General features: G+C 35.4%; 1 protein-coding gene across 1 annotated transcript; it reads right to left on the bottom strand.

Moving 5' to 3' along the window:
* Positions 1 to 18,382: 18,382 nt before the first annotated feature.
* Positions 18,383 to 18,927, bottom strand: LOC118574765 (nascent polypeptide-associated complex subunit alpha-like; the record flags this gene model as incomplete). Its single annotated transcript, XM_036175655.1, is given in 2 exon segments — positions 18,383 to 18,432; positions 18,435 to 18,927. Coding segments are annotated over 2 exon segments (543 nt in total), but the record flags the coding sequence as incomplete, so codon positions are not given.
* Positions 18,928 to 21,056: the final 2,129 nt, after the last annotated feature.

Below are 21,056 nucleotides of genomic sequence, written 5' to 3'. Positions count from 1 at the left end.
TAATAGTTAGTCTTCTGTGATAGTCAAACTTATACTCATGTTAAGTTTTCTATGAATACATAGATATAATTTAAAAGGGTAGATAATCTTCAAACACTTCAAAGACCTAGAGAATATGGCATTTAAAATGTTATAAAAACTTGCTTTCCTGGACAAAGAGTACATCTGCTCCTGACAGCACTGATTTAATTCAGAGAGGAGGATGGGCACTGGAAACACTCTACATGGAGTTTATCTTCTTCTTGGCAAAAATAGCCATTTGGGCAAGAAACTGTTCTAGCCTGGATTGCAGGCCAAATGTTGTATAAACTGGACATGCAGGACCCATAGGAAGGTAACCAGTGAACTTTGCAAGTCAAGATGGTCCTTCAGGTTGGTTTCTGCTTCACAAAAGAAACTGCCAGACATTCTCCATGACACAGAGAGAAGTGACTGTGAGACTCTAGGCCTATAGGCTGAAAAATTGATGCCCCAACATTGCAGAAGAACTTTGAAAGACTCTCCAGGTATCCAGCTGTCTCTGTCATTCTCGATTTTTGAAAGTTGCTTACAATGAATTTCCTGTTTACTTAGGTAATATTATATCCTTCTGGGGTCTTTGATGTAGTTGAAGACTAGATAGCTATAATTTTCCTTGGTAATGATAAAAGATAAATTAGAAATGAAACTTTATACTCACAAATATAGGATATATAGATTTTTTAAATTTTACAAAATAAAATAGACTAGATATTACAATTGTACTTCTTGCTTGATATATGTAATATTACAAGGTTTAAGTTAAAACCTTCCTTTTGTTTAGATAGAAAAGGGGAAGTGATGGGGGAATGCTTTTCTGTAAGCTATGAATATGTGTTGCTCTAATTGGTTGATAAATAAAGCCATTTGGCTTTTGGCAAGGCAGCTTAGAGGCAGGCAGAAAATCCAAACAGATAAAGAGGAAGGAGAAAGACAGAGAGCAGAGGAGACCCCAATAGCCACCAAATTTGGGAAGCAGTGGGTGTATGCTTCTAACCAGCAGTGTATAGCCCAGATGAACTAAATGTGGAATGGAAATACTGGTAGTATAAAGACACAAGGGCTGTTAAAAGGACATAGTGGATGAACTAGTTACTTTTTAGTTGCTGTGAGAAAATACCATAACCATAAATAACATGGGGAAGAGAGTTTATCTGAACTTACATCAAAGTTACAGTTACAAGATAGCCATGAACATAATTTTATGGTTGAGGGTCATCACAACATGAGGAATTATATTACAGGGTCACAGCATTAGGAAGGCTAAGAAGCACTGAAAGAGCTCAGTTGGGACCAGAGACTAGCCTGACAAACACAAACAAATCGTATGAACTCTTGTCCCACAATTAACAGGATGTATCAATAAGAGAGAGAATAGATTTTGAAGTAGCGTACCAACTGTCTGAAATCAGTTAGCAGTGCAGTACACTTTCACTTAATGTAGTATTTGTTGGCTACATTGGGAATCATTCATAAGCTCACATCCTGTAGACTTAATAGGAAATTGTCTAATAAAATGAAGATTGATAGAATTACCATGCTCACAATAAAAATACTCAAAACATCTAGTATATAATTTAAATTTGCAATAACAAGGATTGGTGAATTCACAACTTGAAATTGAAAAGAAAATCAATATTTATTAACAACTAGAAGAATCAGATGATGGAAATATCTGATGGATTTAACAACAGCAATAAAAAAATGTGTAAGCAAGTAAAAACCAACTATCATCTTGAAACAAATGGAAAAAGAAAATCATACCAAGTGAAAATTATAAAACAGATTAAAGTTAACGTATGTACCTGTAATTTAAAATAGCCAGACAGAATTCAGTGAATTGAATTATAACTTAAAGACAAATCAATGGTTTTATTGAATCAGAATTAAGAACAGATATAGCTAGAGTTTTCCTACCTGGCCCACAATCAGGACAAATCTCTCTCACCTGCCAGTCCCACAGCTTCTCAGAACCAACCAAGTAAACACACAGAGACTTTTATTGCTTACAAACTATATGGCCATGACAGGCTTCTTGCTAATTGTTCTTATATTTTAAATTAACCCATTTCAAGTAATCTATAAGTTGGCATGTGGGTCATGGCTTACCAGTATCTTAACATGTTGCTTCTCATCATGGCGGCTAGTAGCTTCTCTCTCCCTCAGCCTTCCACTTCCCAGAATTCTCTTCTTTCCTTGTCCCACCTATATTTCCTGCCTGGCTACTCACCAATCAGCATTTTATTTATACAGAGCAATATCCACAGCAAACAGAGTATAGACTGACCAAAACAATGGAGACTTTAGGGCCTATGGAAAATGAAAGAATAGGAAAAATTTATATATTTGAAGGTTTAAAAGTGGGAAGATAAAAGTTTTAGTGGGACTATTTGAAAAATATGCTACACTTAAGAATAAAAATATATTTTAAACCAAGAAACATCAGCTTTAAATTTCTGGAAATTAAATAAAAAGAAAAAATATCAGATGTGTATAAAGAAACATGACAGATTTCCTATAGTGGCATATCAATTCCAATCAGAGACTTTCTTTGGGTAATATAGAAGCCAGAGGTAAAAGGGTAAAATAATTTTAAAATAAAAGAAATATTATCTATTAAAAAAAGTTGATGTGATACAATTTTTGCTCTCAGTGATCTAGTGAAGATTGAGTAAGATAATTTCCCTTAGAAAGATAATAATGCTAAAACTAGCCTTGAAAATTCAGAAATGAGTTCAGCATGCTGTTCAAAACAGATGTAAATATGATACAACCCCCTTCTGGTGAATTTCCAAAGTCATATTTTTTGATTAAGGAAAATGTACATCATTGAATAAAGTACTGAAAGTATTTAAAATAAATGCTTAAGATAATGCAAAAAAATGGAGAAAAGATAGGTACGTGAATATAAGTTCTTTTTTTGTAATTGGCTAATAATAAATTTACTCCAGGTCTGGAAAGTAGTTCAGTGTTATACGACTTCTCTGAGTTCTTAGAACTTAGGTTTTTCCCTAATATCACAATAAACAGATAAATAAAACCACTCCTCAGAAAGTTAAATTTTTTGATCAGTAGGCTGTTTAAGTTGCATTTGTTACTGTAATGCCTAAAAAATTAAGAATTATGAAAGGAAAGTAATTAAAATGACCAAAAATGAATCAATACAAAATCTAATAGTAACTGAATTTTGTAACAGAAGGATTATCAAGCATGCTAATGCCAAAACATTCTGAAATTAATAATAAAAGATAACAAACCAAACCCCCAAGTCTTGATAATATAGTAACACTATAATCCACACATTAGTCAACAAGAAAGTGTTAAAGAAAAATAACACATACAACTGAGTGAAACTGTACATAATTCAAGTAACTCAATGCTTTAAAAAATAATAGTGTCAATTATATACAATTAAAAGGATGAGGAATTAGAAGATACATCTGCTGTGGGATGTCCTGTATGTTGTGAATATATGTTGCTATGATTGATTGAGAAATAAAACAGAGAAGAGAGACTAGGAAGTGGAAGGGGCAGGCACCAGCCTGCCATCCAGGGAACAACACATAAAAGCAACCGGTAAAGCCAAAGAATATGTGGCGACATACATGTGTTGGGTATTGTGTTCCCAGAAATATTGTGTGTTCCCCAAAACAAACATATCTGGGGTCAGAGAACAGACAGCCACTATAAAAAAGCCAAAAATGGTGGCTAGAAAATGGGATGAGTAAGCCATAACAGAAGTTGGGCGGTGGTGGTACACTCCTTTAATCCCAGCACTTGGGAGGAAGAGCTAGCTGGATCTCTGAGTTCAAGGCCACTTTACAAACAGCTAAGCATGGTGACCCATGCCTTTAATCCCAGAAACCCAACCTGTAATCCCAGGGAGTGGGGGCAAAAAGAGAAAGGCATATACGGCGTGAGGAACAGGAACTAAAGGAGTAAAGCATGTAGTTAGTTAAGCATTTGGTTGGTTAAGCATTCAGTCTTTGGAGTAACACAGTTCAGCTGATATTCATGTGGAGGAGGACTCAGAAGCTTCCAGCCTGAGGAAACAGGATCACCTGAGTAACTAGCAAGGTGAGATAGCCATGGCTTGCTCTGTGTCTCTGATCTTCCAGCATTCACCACAATAACTGGCCTCAGGCTTGTTCTTATTGATAACACCTGTTAAGATTCCTGCAACACATACAGATTAACAGAATAGGCTGAGTTAAGTGTAAGAGCTAGTCAGTTGTATGCCTGAGCTAATGGTCCAGCAGTTTAATTAATATAAGTTTCTGAGTGATTATTTTATAAGTGGTTGCAGGGTCCGTGGTGTTGAGCAGGACTGGAGAAAACTCCAGCTACACACATCAGCATGTAAAATTGCTCACTGTCAAGCTGGATAATTTCAATCCCAGGTACCCATAAAATGAATGGAGCAAAGCAAATCCTTCAACTTGTCCTCTGACCTCTGTATGAGCTCCATGGCAAGCCTGCATTTGCATACATAGGCACACAAACACACACACACACACACACACACACACACACACACACACACACACACACAGAGAGAGAGATCCTTTAAAATTTAAATAAAATTTTATTATATTTTAAAAATAAAGAGAAATGCAAAAATCAGTAATTAATGATTCTTGAAGAAAAATGTGATAATACACATTAAACCTAAGCAAAAGAAAAACACCATAGAGAAACATCATTAATAGCATCATAAGTATTGATGAAATTGTACTTGTAGTTAACAACAATCACTGAACTTTTTAACAAATGATATAGGAACAAGTTAACATGCAAATGCATACAAAGAAAATGAATGGATTGAAAACCAGATGTCATATCCTTTATATATATTTGAAAAAGATATTGGCTTAAATGTAATGCATAAAAATATAAAACCTTAACAAACAAAATAAGAAAGAATCAATATGAGTTTGGGATTAAAAAAGATTTCTACATAAATAACTTATAATTTAAAGTGAATTAAAAGTAAAATATCAGGTTCATATTCAAGTTTTTACAAATAAATACATATTTGCTATACTAGCAAGTGTATTCTTGGGAAATTTCCCTAGAGAAATGGGAACTTGGGCTTGTTGAGAACACTCAACTTATATATATTTACACATAATAACAGAAACTTAAACCAATATAAATATTTGCCAATTTACAGCTAATTAATTAATCTATAGGAAAATTTCCCATGCAATCATACTGACCAATAATAATAAACAGGATGGTGATACATATATCATATTGGATTAATTTCTATGTAATTACATGTCATATATTGTTTATATTTCTGTGAAAAGACATTGTGGCTATGGTAACTCATTTAAAAGAAAATATTTAATGAAGGTTTGCTTTTAGTATCAAAGGTTTTGTCCATTATCATCATGGCAAGTAATATGGCAGCATGCAGGCAGATAAGGTGATAATGATGCAGATGAGAGTTATGCATCCTGATCAGCAGGCAATAGGGGGAGAGACTGAGCCTGATATGGGCTTTTGAAAAATTCTGCAAGAGCATGAATTGTTGAATCCAAGATTGCAAAAAGCACAGGGACAAATAGCCAAATGAATGGAAGCACATGAATTATGAACCAAAGGCTGTGGAGCCCCCAGCTGGATCAGGCATTCTGGATAAGTGAGACAATTGAATAGCTTGATCTGTTTGGGAGGCACCCAGGCTGTGGGACCAGGATCTGCCCTTAATGCATGAGCTGGCTGTTTGGAACCTTGGGCTTACACAGGGACACTTTCCTCAGTCTGGCAGGAGGTGACAGGACCTGCCTGTACTGAATCTACCAGGTTTAAATGAATCCCCAGGGGTGCCTTGATCCTGGAGGACATGGGAATGGAGGGGAGGGGCTGGGGGAAGTTAGGGGTGGGGGCGGGAGGGGGGAGGACGGGTGAAACCATGGCTGATGTATGGAATTTAAAACACATAATAATAAAGAAAAATTTATTTATTTTAAAAAAATTCAAGCCCACCTTCAGTGGCATACTTCCTTCAACAAGGATATACCTCCTAATCATCGAAGAGTTCCACCCCCTGGTGACTGAGCATTCAAGTATAGGACCCTCTGGGGGCCACTCATATTCAAAGCACCACATTACACATGGTGGAAAAAGCCAGTTCTTTGAATTCATATACTATAAAATTTTAGAATTTGAAATTCTTTAAAAGACATACATTAAGAAATGGAGAAAAGGTAGTGACTGACAAGCATTAATTTGAGGATAAAAAAGAAAGTCACGATTTTGTGATACAATGAGGCATCTCATGTTAATGGCAATACTATAGTGTATCAATGTAGTGAATGTTTAAATATATGTCTATAGGCCCATTTTCACATACTTTTCAAAGATAAATCTCATAAATAAATAGAGATATGAAAATATTTTTTTCAAAAAACATAAATTATTCTTACACTAACAGAAAGAATAGTAGCATGTGAATGAAATGAGAGAAATAAATCAAAAGAAAGAGTTCTCCTATGGAGAAAGAGCTTTTAGTTCACCATGGGAAGGTCAGTTCATGAGGAAGGTAGTATGATTGGTCATACATTTAAACCACATTGTTTCTCAAACAAACAAACAAACAAAAGCCCCCAAAAGAAAGATCAGAATTGAATTAAAGATCAGAATTGAATTAATATAACTCAATGACTGAGATGAGACTTGAATTAAAAAAAAAAACCTGAAAATAGTGTAAGATTTAAAAATTTAAAATAATTTTCAATAGGATCCATATTCCTAACATATATGAACATATGTATCATATGCTTGCATTTATGTGCACATGTGAACTCTCTCTATGTAGATATATACATTTCTATATAGATATAACTACTACTTATACCTATTTTTACCATATACATAAAGACAGGAAACATGTCTTTTCTATAATTTTTTTATAAATGTTTCTATCTTTATATACAGACTTACATAAATTTATATGAACAATAGATTATAGATAACAGATAGATAAATGACAGACAAATATTAGGTAATAGATAGATAAAATGTAAAATACATAAAACAGAAATATCCATATGGATATGTTGTAGACATTCCAAGCCAATCAACTGCAATTTTGAGGAGTTCAGATGCACCCCTTGTAAAAGGGTTATCCTAGTTGGGCTTACTGATGTTTCATATCATCTCACAAAAGGAAAGTGATGGGTACAGCCACAGAATTTCACCAGAGCTTCCAGTAACTTCATACCAACCAATGCATGGAATTATACCTGAATTGTACATGGCTCTGGAGAGGGTCTAGTAATAAGTGACATCATCTGTATGCTGTGAATGTGTTGCTCTGATTGGCTGATGAATAAAATGCTGATTGGCCAGTAGTCAGGCAGGAAGTGCATGCAAGGTAATCAGACAATGAGAATTCTGAGAAAAGGAAGGCTGAGTCAGGAGTTGCCAGCCAGACACAGAGGAAGCAAGATGTGAAGGCAGAACTTAGAAAATGTACCAAACCATCTGGGTAAAAGTAAATAAGAATTATGGGTTAATTTAAGTGTAAGAGCTAGTCAGTAATAAGCTTGAGCTAATGGCCATAAAGTTTGTAAATAATATAAGCCTCTGTGTGTTTACCTGTGTCTGAGTGGCTGCAATACTGGCAGGTGAGAGAGATTTGTTGTGACTGTGGGCCGCACAGGACACTTGGAAACATTAACTACAATTGGCACTCACCATTGGACATTGAGCTATACAGATATAAGAAAGCTTAAAGATTCTGAATGCACAGAAACAGAGCCACACTGAGTTACCTACTCTCACAGTCTCGAGCCAGCAGCAGCACAAACTCATCTCCTGACAGCCTGTGCAATGGAGCTGGCCATCTGCCTCCATGAAGTATGTTGCATCATGGAGAATTCCCACAGTGGTACACAGTGGCATCTTCAATCTGTATGTAGTAGATTTGGCTTTTGCTATTAAAGAAAAAAAAATAACACCAAAAAAAAAAAAAGAAAGAAAACCAAACAAGTTTTTATGCTACATGCTCCTAGATGGAAGCATAGACCCACTGCTTCATAGTCAGCAATGAGCATTGTTCCCTCAGAGCTGGTAGTAAATATAGTTCTGCTATGTTCGAAAGCTGAGGTCAAAACAGCTAGCAGCCAAAGCTGCAGTTTCAGTCCCAGTAATATTGTAGTTTAAAGCAGTAGATTCACAATAAGGCAGATTCAGATGAAATAAACCGCTAAAGGGTTTACAATATGTATATAACATACATAGGCTTTGAAGACTGAGGAAAAGGAATATAGACAGTTACAAAGGAATATAAATTTTTTAAAAATGAAGTCTTTAAAGAGAAAGTAAAAGTAACATAAAAAATAATCCACATAAAGATGAAATTCACACAAAGATTATGGATTATATTGTCTTTGGGATTTTGAACTACAGTGAGACATTTTATTATGAAGGCTGTTCAGTTAAACATTTTTATTAAAGGTATCTTACCTTCAATATTTGGATCTAAGAATATGTTGTTTTGGAAAGGAGGCTCTGTTTTTGTTTCCATAGGAAGTGAGAGGCTATGGATTTGTCCCAGGTTAAGATGGATCAGATTTGATCAAGCCAGACTTCCTGAACCTTAACTGGTGTTACCTATCAACAACAGTTCCCAGGACTTGACCATCATCTTTAATTTTCTCAGGATCCCTATTAGACTACCAGTACCCCTATTAGTAGGAAGTAGCCTAGAACACTATGCCCACATCCCAAAAATTTGGATTATGGATATTTGTCTTTGTTTGGATTGATGGTAACAGATTGTTATGGTCATAGTTGATCTCTTTCTAAATGAAGAAAGGGGAATATGTTATATAAATACAGAATACTGATATGATATGATAAAAGGGTAGAATATTGAATCTACTTTTTAAAGAACAAATTTTTAAATTGCTGTGGATTTTAGTTTATTGATACAAATTTAAAGTTAATTTTATTATAGTCTATGTATATTTCTACTCTTGTTTAAGGTATTGTTTGTGCAGCTTATTTGAAGTAAGAATGGATTAAGAAATACAGATTAATAATTAGTCTTCTATAATAGTCAAACTTATCATCATATTAAGTTTTCTAGGTATACACAGGTATAATTCAATTAGGTGGGTAATCTTCAAACACTTCAAAGACCTACAGAATATAGCATTTAATTTTTTTAATAACTTAGACTTTTCTGGACAATGAGACATATCGTCTCCTGGCAACACTAATTACTTCAAGGAAGATGATGAGCAACAAAGACACTCCATATGGCATTTATCTTCTTCATGACAAAAGTTAGCCATTTGGGCAAGAAACTGTTCTTGCCTGGACTGCTTGACAAAATGTTGTAAAACCTTGACATGCATGTTTCATAGGAAGGTGACCAGTGAAATTTGCAAGGCAAGATGGTCCTTCAGGTTCCTGTTTCATAAAAGAAATTACCAGACATTCTACAGGACACAGAGAGAAGTCACTGAGAGACTCTAGGCCTATAGGCTAAAGAATAGATGTCCCAATATTGCAGAAGAAATATGGAAAGCTGTGCAGTTAGCCAGCTGTCTCTGCCATTTCCAGAAATTTTGGAAGTTACTTATGTGGTGATATTATGTTTCCCAAAATACTGTGCACCCTAATAAATTTATGTGGGGTCAGAGATATAGAGGCCAGAAAATTGTGGCACCCATGCGTTTAATCCTATCACTTGGGAGACAGAGATCCATCCAGATCTTGGAGAGTATAAAGCCAACTGGAAACAGCCAGGCATGATGACTCATGCCTTTAATCCTAGGAAGTGAGACTTTAATCCCAGGAAGGAATGACAGAAAACAAAAAGATATATAAGGGATTAAAACCAGGAACTAAGCTGGTTAATCTTTTAGGCTTTTGAGCAGCAGTTTAGCTGAGACCGATTTGGATGAGGACTCAGAGGTTTCCAGTCTGAGGAAACAGGATCAGCTGAGGAATTGGCAAGGTGAGGAAGCTGTGGCTTGTTCTGCTTCTCTGATCTTCCAGCATTCACCCTAATACCTGGCCCTGGGTTTGACTTTATTAATAAGACCTTTTAAGATTTATACTACAACTTACAATAAATTTCCTGTTTACTTAGGTAATATATCCTTCTGGAGTCTTTGATATATTTGAAGACTAGATAGTTATAGTTATGGTTTTCCTTGGTTATGATCAAAGAAAAGGTAGATATAAAACTTTAGACTCACAAATATAGCATATAGGATAAAATATTTTCTTTAATTTTGCCAAATATAAATAGACTAGATATTATAACTGTAATTCTTTCTTGATAACTGTTGTGTTATACATAATTTTACTATGTTGAAGTTAAAATATTTCTTTTAAATAGAAAGAAAAGGGGAAATATTGGGTAGTGTCACGCTGTATGTTGTGAATGTGTTGCTCTGATAGGTTGATAAATAAAATGTTGGTTGGCCAGTAGCCAGGCAGGAAGTACAGGCAAGATAAGAAGACAAGGAGAATTCTGGGAAGAGGATGGCTGAGTCAGGAGTTGCCAACCTGACACAGAGGAAGCAAGATGTGAAGGCATAACTGAGAAAAGATACCAAGACAGTTGGCTAAACATAAATAAGAATTATGGGTTAATTTATATGTAAGAGCTAATCAGTAATAAGCTTGAACAAATGGCCATACAGTTCACAAATAAAATAAGCCTCTGTGTGTTTACTTTGGTCTGAGCAGCTGCAGGACTTGCAGGTGAGAGAGATTTGCCTGTCCACAGGCCAGGCAGGACACAGGAAATCTTCAGCTACAGTCTAGTGTATAAAGACCTAAGAAGTGTAAGATGGAATTCCATCTGACTAGTTGCATAAAAGCTGTCAACCCTGTTGGGTGAAGCCCATTCCAGCAATGTCACTCAAACCCCTGTGTGTAAAACTCTTCACCCACCCATTATTTGTAAAGAAGCTCAATAAAATTAGTGGTTCCTCAGAGTGAACATGAGAAGAATCTTGCCTCTGTTTGTAATTGGTAACATGTGTAGAGAGGTAAATCTTGTTTATAACTCCTCTGGAAAAGAATTTTAGCAAAAGGATATATAGTTACATGCACAGTTATTTTAGACCATGTAAATAGATAAACTTCTGCATGCATACAACCTGTAAAAACTAAAACAAGTAAAATAAAAATAAAAAAAAACTTGAATATTTTTTTTTATTTTAAAAGGAGATTGAATTTGAATCTGTGATTTCATTACTTGCTTTTGTTATTGCAGTGACCATATACCTGAAAAGAGAAATGTAAGGATAAACGGATTTAGTGTAGCTGACAGTATGAAAAAGGATGCTGTCCATTATAGCAAGGAAGGCAGGGCAGCAGAAATATAGGGAATCTGATTTCACTTCATTCACAGTACAAAAGCTGAGAAATAAGAATAAGGATGCCCTATTGGTTTTCTCTAAATATTTGGTCTAGGGCTTTAACTCATGAAATAGAGATTTCTACATTCAGAGTGAGTCTTTCTACTTTACTGAAAACTTTATAGCAAAACCATCACAGATGTATTCAAAGGTATGCTTAAAACATTGTAATTCTAAATGAAATAAAAATGAAAATGAGTAGCAGTCTAGTCATTTTTGTTTTACATCTAGTATCCTCCTATGAGTGAGTACATACCATGTTTGTTCTTCTGAGTCTGGGTTACCTCACTCAGGATGATTGTTTCTAGATCCATCCATTTACCTGCAAACCTCATGATGTCATTGTTTTTCTCTGCTGAGTCGTACTCCATTGTGTATATGTACCATATTTTCTTTATCCATTCTTCAGTTGAAGGGCATCTAGATTGTTTCCAGGTTCTGGCTATTACAAACAATGCTGATATGATCATAGCTGAGCAAATGCCATTGTGGTATGATTGAGCATTCCTTGGGTATATGCCCAAGAGTGCTACAGCTGGGTCTTGGGGGAGATTGCTACACAACTCCAGGGAGGCTACCTAGAAAACAAGACCCGAGGAAAGACACAGGGATCACCCAATGACAGAGAAATGGATGAGATCTACATGAACAACCTGGACAACAGTGGGAGTAATGAAGTGCAAGGTTTGAGGGAAAGAAAGCTTAGGGGATCAGGAGATCCCAGCTGAATCAAGAACCGAAAGGGAGAACGAGGAATAACAGACCATGATAAATGAAGACCACATGAGAACAGGAATAGGCAGAGTGCTCAAGAGGTCCCCAGAAATCCACAATGATATATCCTCTGTAGACTGCTGGCAATGGTTGAGAGAAAGCCTGATCTGACCTAGTCTGGTGATCAGATGGCCAAACACCCTAATGGTCTTGCTGGAACTCTCATCCAATAAATGATGGAAGTAGAAGCAGAGATCCTCAGCTAGGCCCTAGGTAGAGCTCCAGGTATCCAACTGTCAAGAAAGACAAGGGACTACAAGAGCGTGAATTGTTGAATCCAAGATTGCAAAAAGCACAGGGAAAAATAGCCAATCGAAAGAAAGCACATGAATTGTGAACCAAAGGCTGTGGAGCCCCCAGCTAGATCAGACCCTCTGGATAAGTGAGACAATTGAATAGCTTGAACTGTTTGGGAGGCACCCAGGCTGTGGGACCAGGACCTGTCCTTAGTATATGAGCTGGCTCTTTGGAACCTTGGGCTTACACAGGGACACATGCTCAGCCTGGAAGGAGGGGACAGGCCCTGCCTGAACTGAATCTACCAGGTTTAAATGAATCCCCAGGAGTGTCTTGGAGGACATGGGAATGGAGGGGAGGGTCTGGGGGGAAGGTGGGGGGGGGGGCAGGATGGAGGAGGACAGGGGAACCCATGGCTGATGTATAAAATTAAAACACATAACAATAATAATAATAACAATAATAATAATAATAATAATAATAATAATAAATAAATGAAAATGAAAGTTAACCATCATGACTCTATCTATTGCCAACTTGATACCTAAACATATCACTTTAGATTATAATGTTCTGTTCTTTGCCCCTAAATCCTTTAAATATTATTTTCATCTCAGATTCAAAATTAGTCCATATTTAAAATACCCCATAGACTTTATCAGTTGTAACATTGTTAAAAAGTAGAAAAATATCTTTATGAGATTCAAAACATCTCTTATTGTTTTGTCCTGTCAGAAGAATAGCAAGCCCACTCTAAAGAGGAGACATTCTATATATCAAGGAAAAATCAGACCAAAGCAACACTACAATTCAGTGAGAATGGCAGTGAGCTAATTACTGAAGTCCATGAATAGCTTCTGCACTGGTAATAGAACCATGGGTTTTTCAATGGCCTCAAAAGTCCCAGTCTTTCTAATTCTGACACTTACAACATATATAGACCCTTCTTTGTGCCAGCTCTACTCCATATATGTAGCTGTATTCATCAGACATCCCATGGTTCTGGCATATCCACAATGATAGGGATTGCATTGCAACTTAGATTTTACCTTCTTGCCCTTATTCACACAGAGACTATGACTCCAACACACATTGCCTGCTATCATTCACTTTTGGGGATCTGAACATTCATCTTTCCTGCTTCAAAAGCAGTGACATTTATACTAAAATGTTACATTCTGTGACCAGTTTTAGTTATAGCCTAGACTATAGTTATAGTGACCTTTTTCCACTTTTAAGGTAAACCCAGGAAATAGACACTCTTGGGTGCAATTTTGGTGAAGAAAAGAAATTTAGGTTTGTTTTCATTCAATGCTTTCCTTTTTCAAATGTATTTGCAATAGGTGGAGCCTTCTATGAGTAATATCTTACCTTTAGGATCTCTTTCCAGTCATACCAGTGCAGATCTGTGGGTTTCTATTAAATAATACCATTCTCCCTTACAATAAAATTGGCTTTAGTACCCATCTTGTCTGAAAATTTAACTCACTTCCTTTTCTCAACAAACTATACACTGTTCATACTTTTTCCTGCTTTACACATTGCTCTTTTTACTACTTAGTTTTTATCAACTTAACACAAACAAGAATCACATGGGAAGATGGAACTTCAGTTGAGAAATTCCCTCCAATGGGTTGAACTGTGGGCTTGTATGTTGAGACGTGCTCTTAATTGCTAATAGAAGATAGTGGATCTAGATTACTGTTGCTGGTACCACCTTTGGCTGGTGGAATGGGAGTATACAAATATTATCAGAGGGATACAGGAAATGTAAGCCAGGAAGCAGCATTTCTTCATGATATCTGTTCCACATCCTGCCTCCAGGTACTAATCTTGAGATCCAGTCTTAGATTCCCTCAGTGATGAACTGTAACCTCTAATCTAAAATAAATACTTTCCTCCACTGAGTTGCTTTTTTTTTTTTTTCCTTTAGGATTTTAGCAGAGCAAAACAAAGATGTAAACTAGAACATTTTTTATCACTGTAGAACTAGATAATAGCAGGCTTGAATACTATCCTGTATGAAGTTCTTTCAGTCAAACAAATTATTCCATTACTAGGGAAGTCAAATTCACTTAGATTATCAGAATATGAACAGAATGCAGACAAATTTTTGACATAATACTGTAACTGCATTTAGCCAAATTCCTGGTAGATTACTTGTTCCTATTTCTAAACTCCTGATCCTGTCCTCCATTGTTCACATTTTTCGTGGCATTCTAGTCTTCTACATTCCCATACATATGAATCACTAAACACTGTTTATAGCTTATAGGACTTCACTAGACTGCAATGAAATACTAGTCAACATTCCTGCTGCAATGAATTCAGAAGGCCTAAGAACAACATTGTCAGGTTTATCACAAGAGGTTTTTCATTGAGAAATTATGAAGAGGGAAAAACATTGAGTAGTCTCACATAGAGAAATTTCTCATCACACATGGCCAATATATTTCTTAATTTTACTCTTTAAGGAAAAAACAAACATACAATATTTGAAATCAAACAGTAAAAATACATTTAGTAAAAAAAGATTTATATATGAAGATAAATATAGCTGGATATTTTCCCAGAATGATAAAAACAAACAAGAAATCTTAACCAAATTACAAATGCCAAAACATCTTAATATAATATATATTTTAAGTAATGATTAGGAGATGATATATGTAATGTTAAAATTGCTGCATATTCCATAAAATTTTTACAATATTTTTATACTAAATTTGAAAAACTGTTAAGGTCAAAATTTAGTACATTGTTTTTAAACCACTGTTTAAATCCATAGAATTATTGGGCTACTCTCCATTATAGTTACAAAAACTGAAAGTACGAAAAATGTACATCTTCTTAAAGTATATGTAAATGCTTAATTTTTGCCAAAGTTTTTCTAAATATAGCAAATAATATTTAAAATCTGGTATAACTAACCTATAAGGTGTTAAATAACCACATGTGGAAACTATACTAATATGGTCATAGACATTAAAAAGGAGAATTTTTTTTTCCCTTGGAATCCAAGGAAAAATAGGTCCTGGGTAACTATGGGACATCTCTCCAAATGTTCTGTAACTATGAGTAGTTACATGTTCTTTTGTTCAGGGAGACCAGGAATACCCTATGTAATAAACTATAATCAAGTTCAGTCTACAAAAAGAGTGTCAAATTAGAGACAAAAAACTCCCATGCTTTCAATTGAAGCCATAGTTAAGATTTGCCTTTCATTTGTATGCACATAGATATATTGTTAAGAGGAAGCTGGGGGAGCCACAAATTTTCCCTCTGAGGTAACCCCTAAGGAGTAGGTGCTCTCCTAGTCTTGGTAATACTTAACAGACAAAGATATGAGTAAATATTTATCATAGTCATCTACATATTCTTAAGCACTCAACAGGAAAGTATAGTGAAAGACTAAATTGATTGATATGCTTATTTAATAGTTCAAGGGATCACATTCGAATTAAATTCATATGAGATGTTACTAATTAATTCTCTTTAATAATTTTCTACTTTATAAAGAAAATACTGTCCAGATATAAGACATCTTGGCTCAATTCAATTTGACAGATGGAAAAAAAAACAAAACAAACAAAAAAAGGCCCATTTCTTTAAATGCTGAGGCCAAATCTAAAAATGATTTTACCAATTAGGGAAAACAAATTTATCAAAGATTACTTGTCACAACTGTAATATCTGGCCCTAACATGGGTGAAATTATTAAGGCCACTCCACGTAGTTAAAAGGGAGGTTTATTTTGTGGAGTAACTTACAGACGAAGGGATAGGTAGGTTGTATGGTCTGGCAAAGGTATGGTGCAGCCCGGTGGTGTTCTCTGGAGAACTCTCCTCTGTCTACCTCCAGCATCCAGGGTCCTAGAACCAAGAGAGCCCCAGCATCTGGAACTCGGGTCTTCAATGTCCTCTCTCAGTCCCGCCTTGTAGGTGTGACCATTACCGAAGCTTCAATGGGAGTTGGAACTTCCAGGTGGAGCTGGAATGGCTACCCACTACACCTGATAATAAAGATGATTAAAGGACCTCTATAGAACAACTAACCCAGAGTCCACGGTTGACTTTTAATCCAGTGACATCTTCCCTGAAAGATTTCAGACTACTTCAATATTTTTTTTTTCTCTTTCCACCTTCTAGTCTTATGTCATTCACAGAAAGATGTTTCTTTGTCCTAATGAATGAATACAACTAACATCAGCATCCCTGCTCTAATATCAAATTAAAAGAGTAATTGTATTGAATTTCATTGAGATATATTGTAATAAATCTTTCTCTATACCACTAGCTCCCATATAATGACACAGAAATTATTAATTATGAAAGCTCAGCCTTTAGCTTAGGCTTGTCTCAACTATCACTTATAACAAATTAATCCATTTATATTAATCTACATTCTACATGTACCACCTATCCTGCTTCCTCTGTCTTCTTATTGGTCTGTTTTATGCCCAGATTCTTCTTCCTACTTCCTCTCTCTGCCCAGAAGTCCCACAAATAACTCCTGACTAGCTTTTGGCCATTAAGCTTTTTATTGCAACAATCATAGCAATATAACTTCACATAGTGTACACATATCCCACATTTCCCACTTTTATCTAAAAAGAAAAGGTTTTGTCTCTGACATAGTAAAATATATATACAATAAGATAAATTATCATATGAGAATTGCAGTTATAATATCCAGTCCATGTGAAAAAAATGTTTTATAGACCTTAAAACATAATTTTAGATTAACAGCCTTAGCTTTTTTATCCTTCTCAGCTTTACAAACTTTATAATTTTTTTTTTGAGCTGAGGATCGAACCCAGGGCTTTGTCCTTGCTAGGCAAGTGCTCTACCACTGAGCTAAATCCCCAAGCATGACAAACTTTATAATCTTTATGTAAATTTCTTTTCTCATTTTGGTAAAAAGGAAAACTGTAATACTATAATTATCTCATTTTCAACCCCATCTGAAACCCAAAAAAGATATAGTATTAACTAATTCAACAGGAAATGCAGAGCAAGCAAGTTTCAAAACTAAGATAAGACAGAGACATCTGGCTTTCTGGACAGTCACCCCAAGGTTCCTCAGCAATTTTGGGTCACCCATCTTCAGTGTGCAGGCATATAATGTCTGACAGGCTTTTTTTTGTGAAGTAGAAAAAATTTGAGGAAATGTCCTACCTTGTTTTGGCAAAGTTTGGCAGTCACCTTCATTTGTGTCCTGGTTGTCAACAGTTGAGGCAAGGGAAGTTCCTTGCCCTGATGGCTAGCTTTACCATAGAGAAAGGGAACCCCATATGGAGGTTCTTCAATGCCCATCATCCTATTTTGAAGTGAGTTGGTACTGCCAGGAGCAGATATTTCTCACTGTCATGAAAAGCCTTGTGTTACTAAAACATACTAAATGTCATATTCTTTATGCCTTTGAAGTGTTTGAAGATTATTTTAAATATTTTTCTATTTGATCTGAAAAATATATGAAATACAACTACACATTTAATTATTATAGATGACTAACTGGTACTCTGTATTCCTTAATTATTCTAAATATCTTTCAAGGACTAGAACTTTACATTTTTAAATAAGCTTCCTAGGCACAATACTTTAAATAAACACCAATAAATTTAAATTCATATTAATATACAAACATATCTTAAACAAGAGTAGAAATATATAGAGTATGTTCTAACAAAGTAACCTGAAATTTGAATCAATGTACAAAAATCAATACCCATGTAAAATATTTGAGACTAGTAGTTGTTTTTATTTTTTAGTTTGAAAATATATTCTATAATCTACCCTTCTATGATTTCTTTTGTTTTTCCAACAAGAAGCCATAGCTTTATTAGTGATAGAAACAGTACAAATTTCAAGCTGTAGTTCCACTTTCGAAACAGCAAAAAAGGGAGAGGAGAGGCAGAGAATGAAAGTGTCCTTGCTGTCAAATAGTTACATTTTTAATTACATAATAGCATTTACAATATCATTACTGATGTTTTTCAGTTTCCTCGTGACACATTTGCTTGTTACATGACCAATTCTATGTCCTTCACCTCCACATCTGTTTCATCAACCTTTTTCTCCTTACTCTCCTCCTGTACAATCAGAGTCTGAGTATTTTCCTGAATGTTTGGAACTACTTCACCTTGAACTTTGAATTTCTCAGTAGCTGCTAACTGTGTTTGCTGAGAAAAATTTTCAATCCTGGCTTCTCCAAAAACTATGTAGGTGTCTGAAGCTGGGCTCTTGTAGACATCTGGTTTTGTGATGACAAAGACGATATTGTTAGATTTCTGGATAGTGACTCTAGTAACCCCTGTAACCTGTCGAAGACCCAGTTTGGACATAGACTTCCTTGACTTTTCATTCCGACTCTGTTTTGCTTTACTGACAGGTTCGTCATCGATTTCAGATGCTGCAGCCAGCTGGGCTTGTTGTGTGGTTGTCTGTGTGGAGTCTTGTTCCTCGAGCTCTGGTACTGACTCATCTCTGTCGGATTCTGTTCCTCTCTGTCTCTGTCTCTGTCTCTCTCTGTCTCTCTGTCTCTGTCTCTCTCTGTCTCTCTCTGTCTCTCTCTGTCTCTCTCTCTGTATATATATATATATACACTCTGTTTGACGGGAAACTATAGCACATACCTGAGGTCTTGACTTGATAGTCTGTGAGGCAATCATCTCAGCTAGCAGCTTTGAAGATATTCAGGATGCAGAATTTTGAGAAAACTGCAACAGAGGCATTCTAATAGGTTTGATCATCTGGACTACTTGTCTATTGGTATCTGAATTTTTTTTCTAAAAACAAATAAACTTTTAAATGCAACATATATCTACAGTAACAAAGTATTGGATGTGCAGTGTGCATAAGTCAGTTAAAGATGATTTTTTGTTTCATGTCTGAGCAGGCAAAACACATCTGTAAAGTTTATAAGTTTGTTTGGACTATATAACCAAACATCTATCTATGCCATATGAAAGGATGACATGTAGTAATAAATCATGAGGAAGACTACTTAGCAAACAAGATTTGTCATGTCTCATCCAGTCTCAGAGCTGTTCCTATATCAAGGGATCAGCTTATACATCACCTGTCTTGTAGCATTTCTTGGCTTTTTCCCTCATACCTGTAATTGAGATCCTCATTATATCTCCACTGATCAAATATGATCTTTATTAATTTTGAAGAGAACCACAACTTTTTGTTTCCTGTGGAAAAAAGGCATAACCTCCCCCCCAATGCAACATATTCTGACTTCCATTTAGAAGTTAAGACATTCTTTTAAATATATGTTGGTTTAATTTGGCAGTTTTCATAATCCAATGTCTCTCAGTAGCTATTAGATTTGTACAATAGGATTTTAAAAAATCAAAGTCATCAAAGTTCCAAACAGGATCCATAAATAGTGTTATATTTCCCATCTTCCTGTGGCTTATTCTCTTTATGTTATTTTAAACTCTCTTTAAAGACTTTCCTTTATTAGTTTTTAAACCATTTATTTATTTTTCTATGACTGTCTATACCCATACTCTTTTCTTCCTCAAAATCTAAGCACGTTTTAAAACATACTTTTTAGACGATTTCTGTGTTTGGATCTGGCTTCACTAAGCATCTACAATGATCTCTAATGGCATGAGGCAAATTTTAAATGGCCATGTCAGCTCCTACCTCTCATCTTAGTGCATGGTGCTGGTACATGGTGCTAGTCATTGGATCCAACCTGCAGGTAGTGGCTGGGATGCTGCCATGCATCAGACTGTCTGAGAGAGTTTAAGAGTACAAATCCACACCTGACTACTTGTCCAGAACTTTTCTTAGCTTTCGCAGGCCTTAAGTTTAAATATTCATGCTTCCACACTGGACTTCATGTATAGTAAGTCTTTCTTTGTATCATCAGTTCCCAAATAATGACATGGAAACTTCTTATTAATTATTAAGGCTCAGCTTTTAGCTTTGGCTTGTCCTAACTAGCTCTTATATCATAGATTTATATTCATTTATAGTTCTTATGTTTTTATTTTATACATTTATATTAATTTACATTCTGTAATATACCTCCCATCTTGATTCCTCTGTGTTTCTTTACAATTCTTTCATGCAACAAGATTGTTCTTCCTACTTCCTCTCTGTGCCTCGAAGTCCAGCCTATACCTCCTGCCTAATTATTGGCCATTTAGCTCTTTATTATACCATTTTAAGCAAAACACGTTTACACAGTGTACAAATATTTAAGGTATATAAAGCAGATTTTTAGTCTGGTTAATTTTGATATATCATTATATTTATAAAGTTTTTATACTACTGTTTATTAAAAATAATGAAAGACAAAATGCATGCTCATCCTAATATGTATAAAAATGGCTTTTGCTATCATCCTAATAGGTATAAAAAAGTCTTTTGATTAATCTCATCATCCATTTAGGATAAAACAAACCAAAGAAAAAGAAACCTTAGATCAATAGATTTTGAAGAATAATCACAACATAAGAAAGGTCATTGCTGGCAGTGGTGGCACATGTCTTTAATCCCAGCACTAGGGAAGCAGAGGCAGGCAGATCTCTGAGTTCAAGGCCAGTGTGGTCCAAATCCTCTAGCTTCAAAATATATTACAATGACCTATTAAATAAAATATTATAAACAG

The sequence above is a fragment of the Onychomys torridus genome, chromosome X (genome assembly GCF_903995425.1).
Source record: "Onychomys torridus chromosome X, mOncTor1.1, whole genome shotgun sequence".
Lineage (NCBI taxonomy): Eukaryota > Metazoa > Chordata > Mammalia > Rodentia > Cricetidae > Onychomys > Onychomys torridus.
Note: the sequence above shows the minus strand (reverse complement) of the source record. Positions and strands in the feature narration are given on the sequence as shown.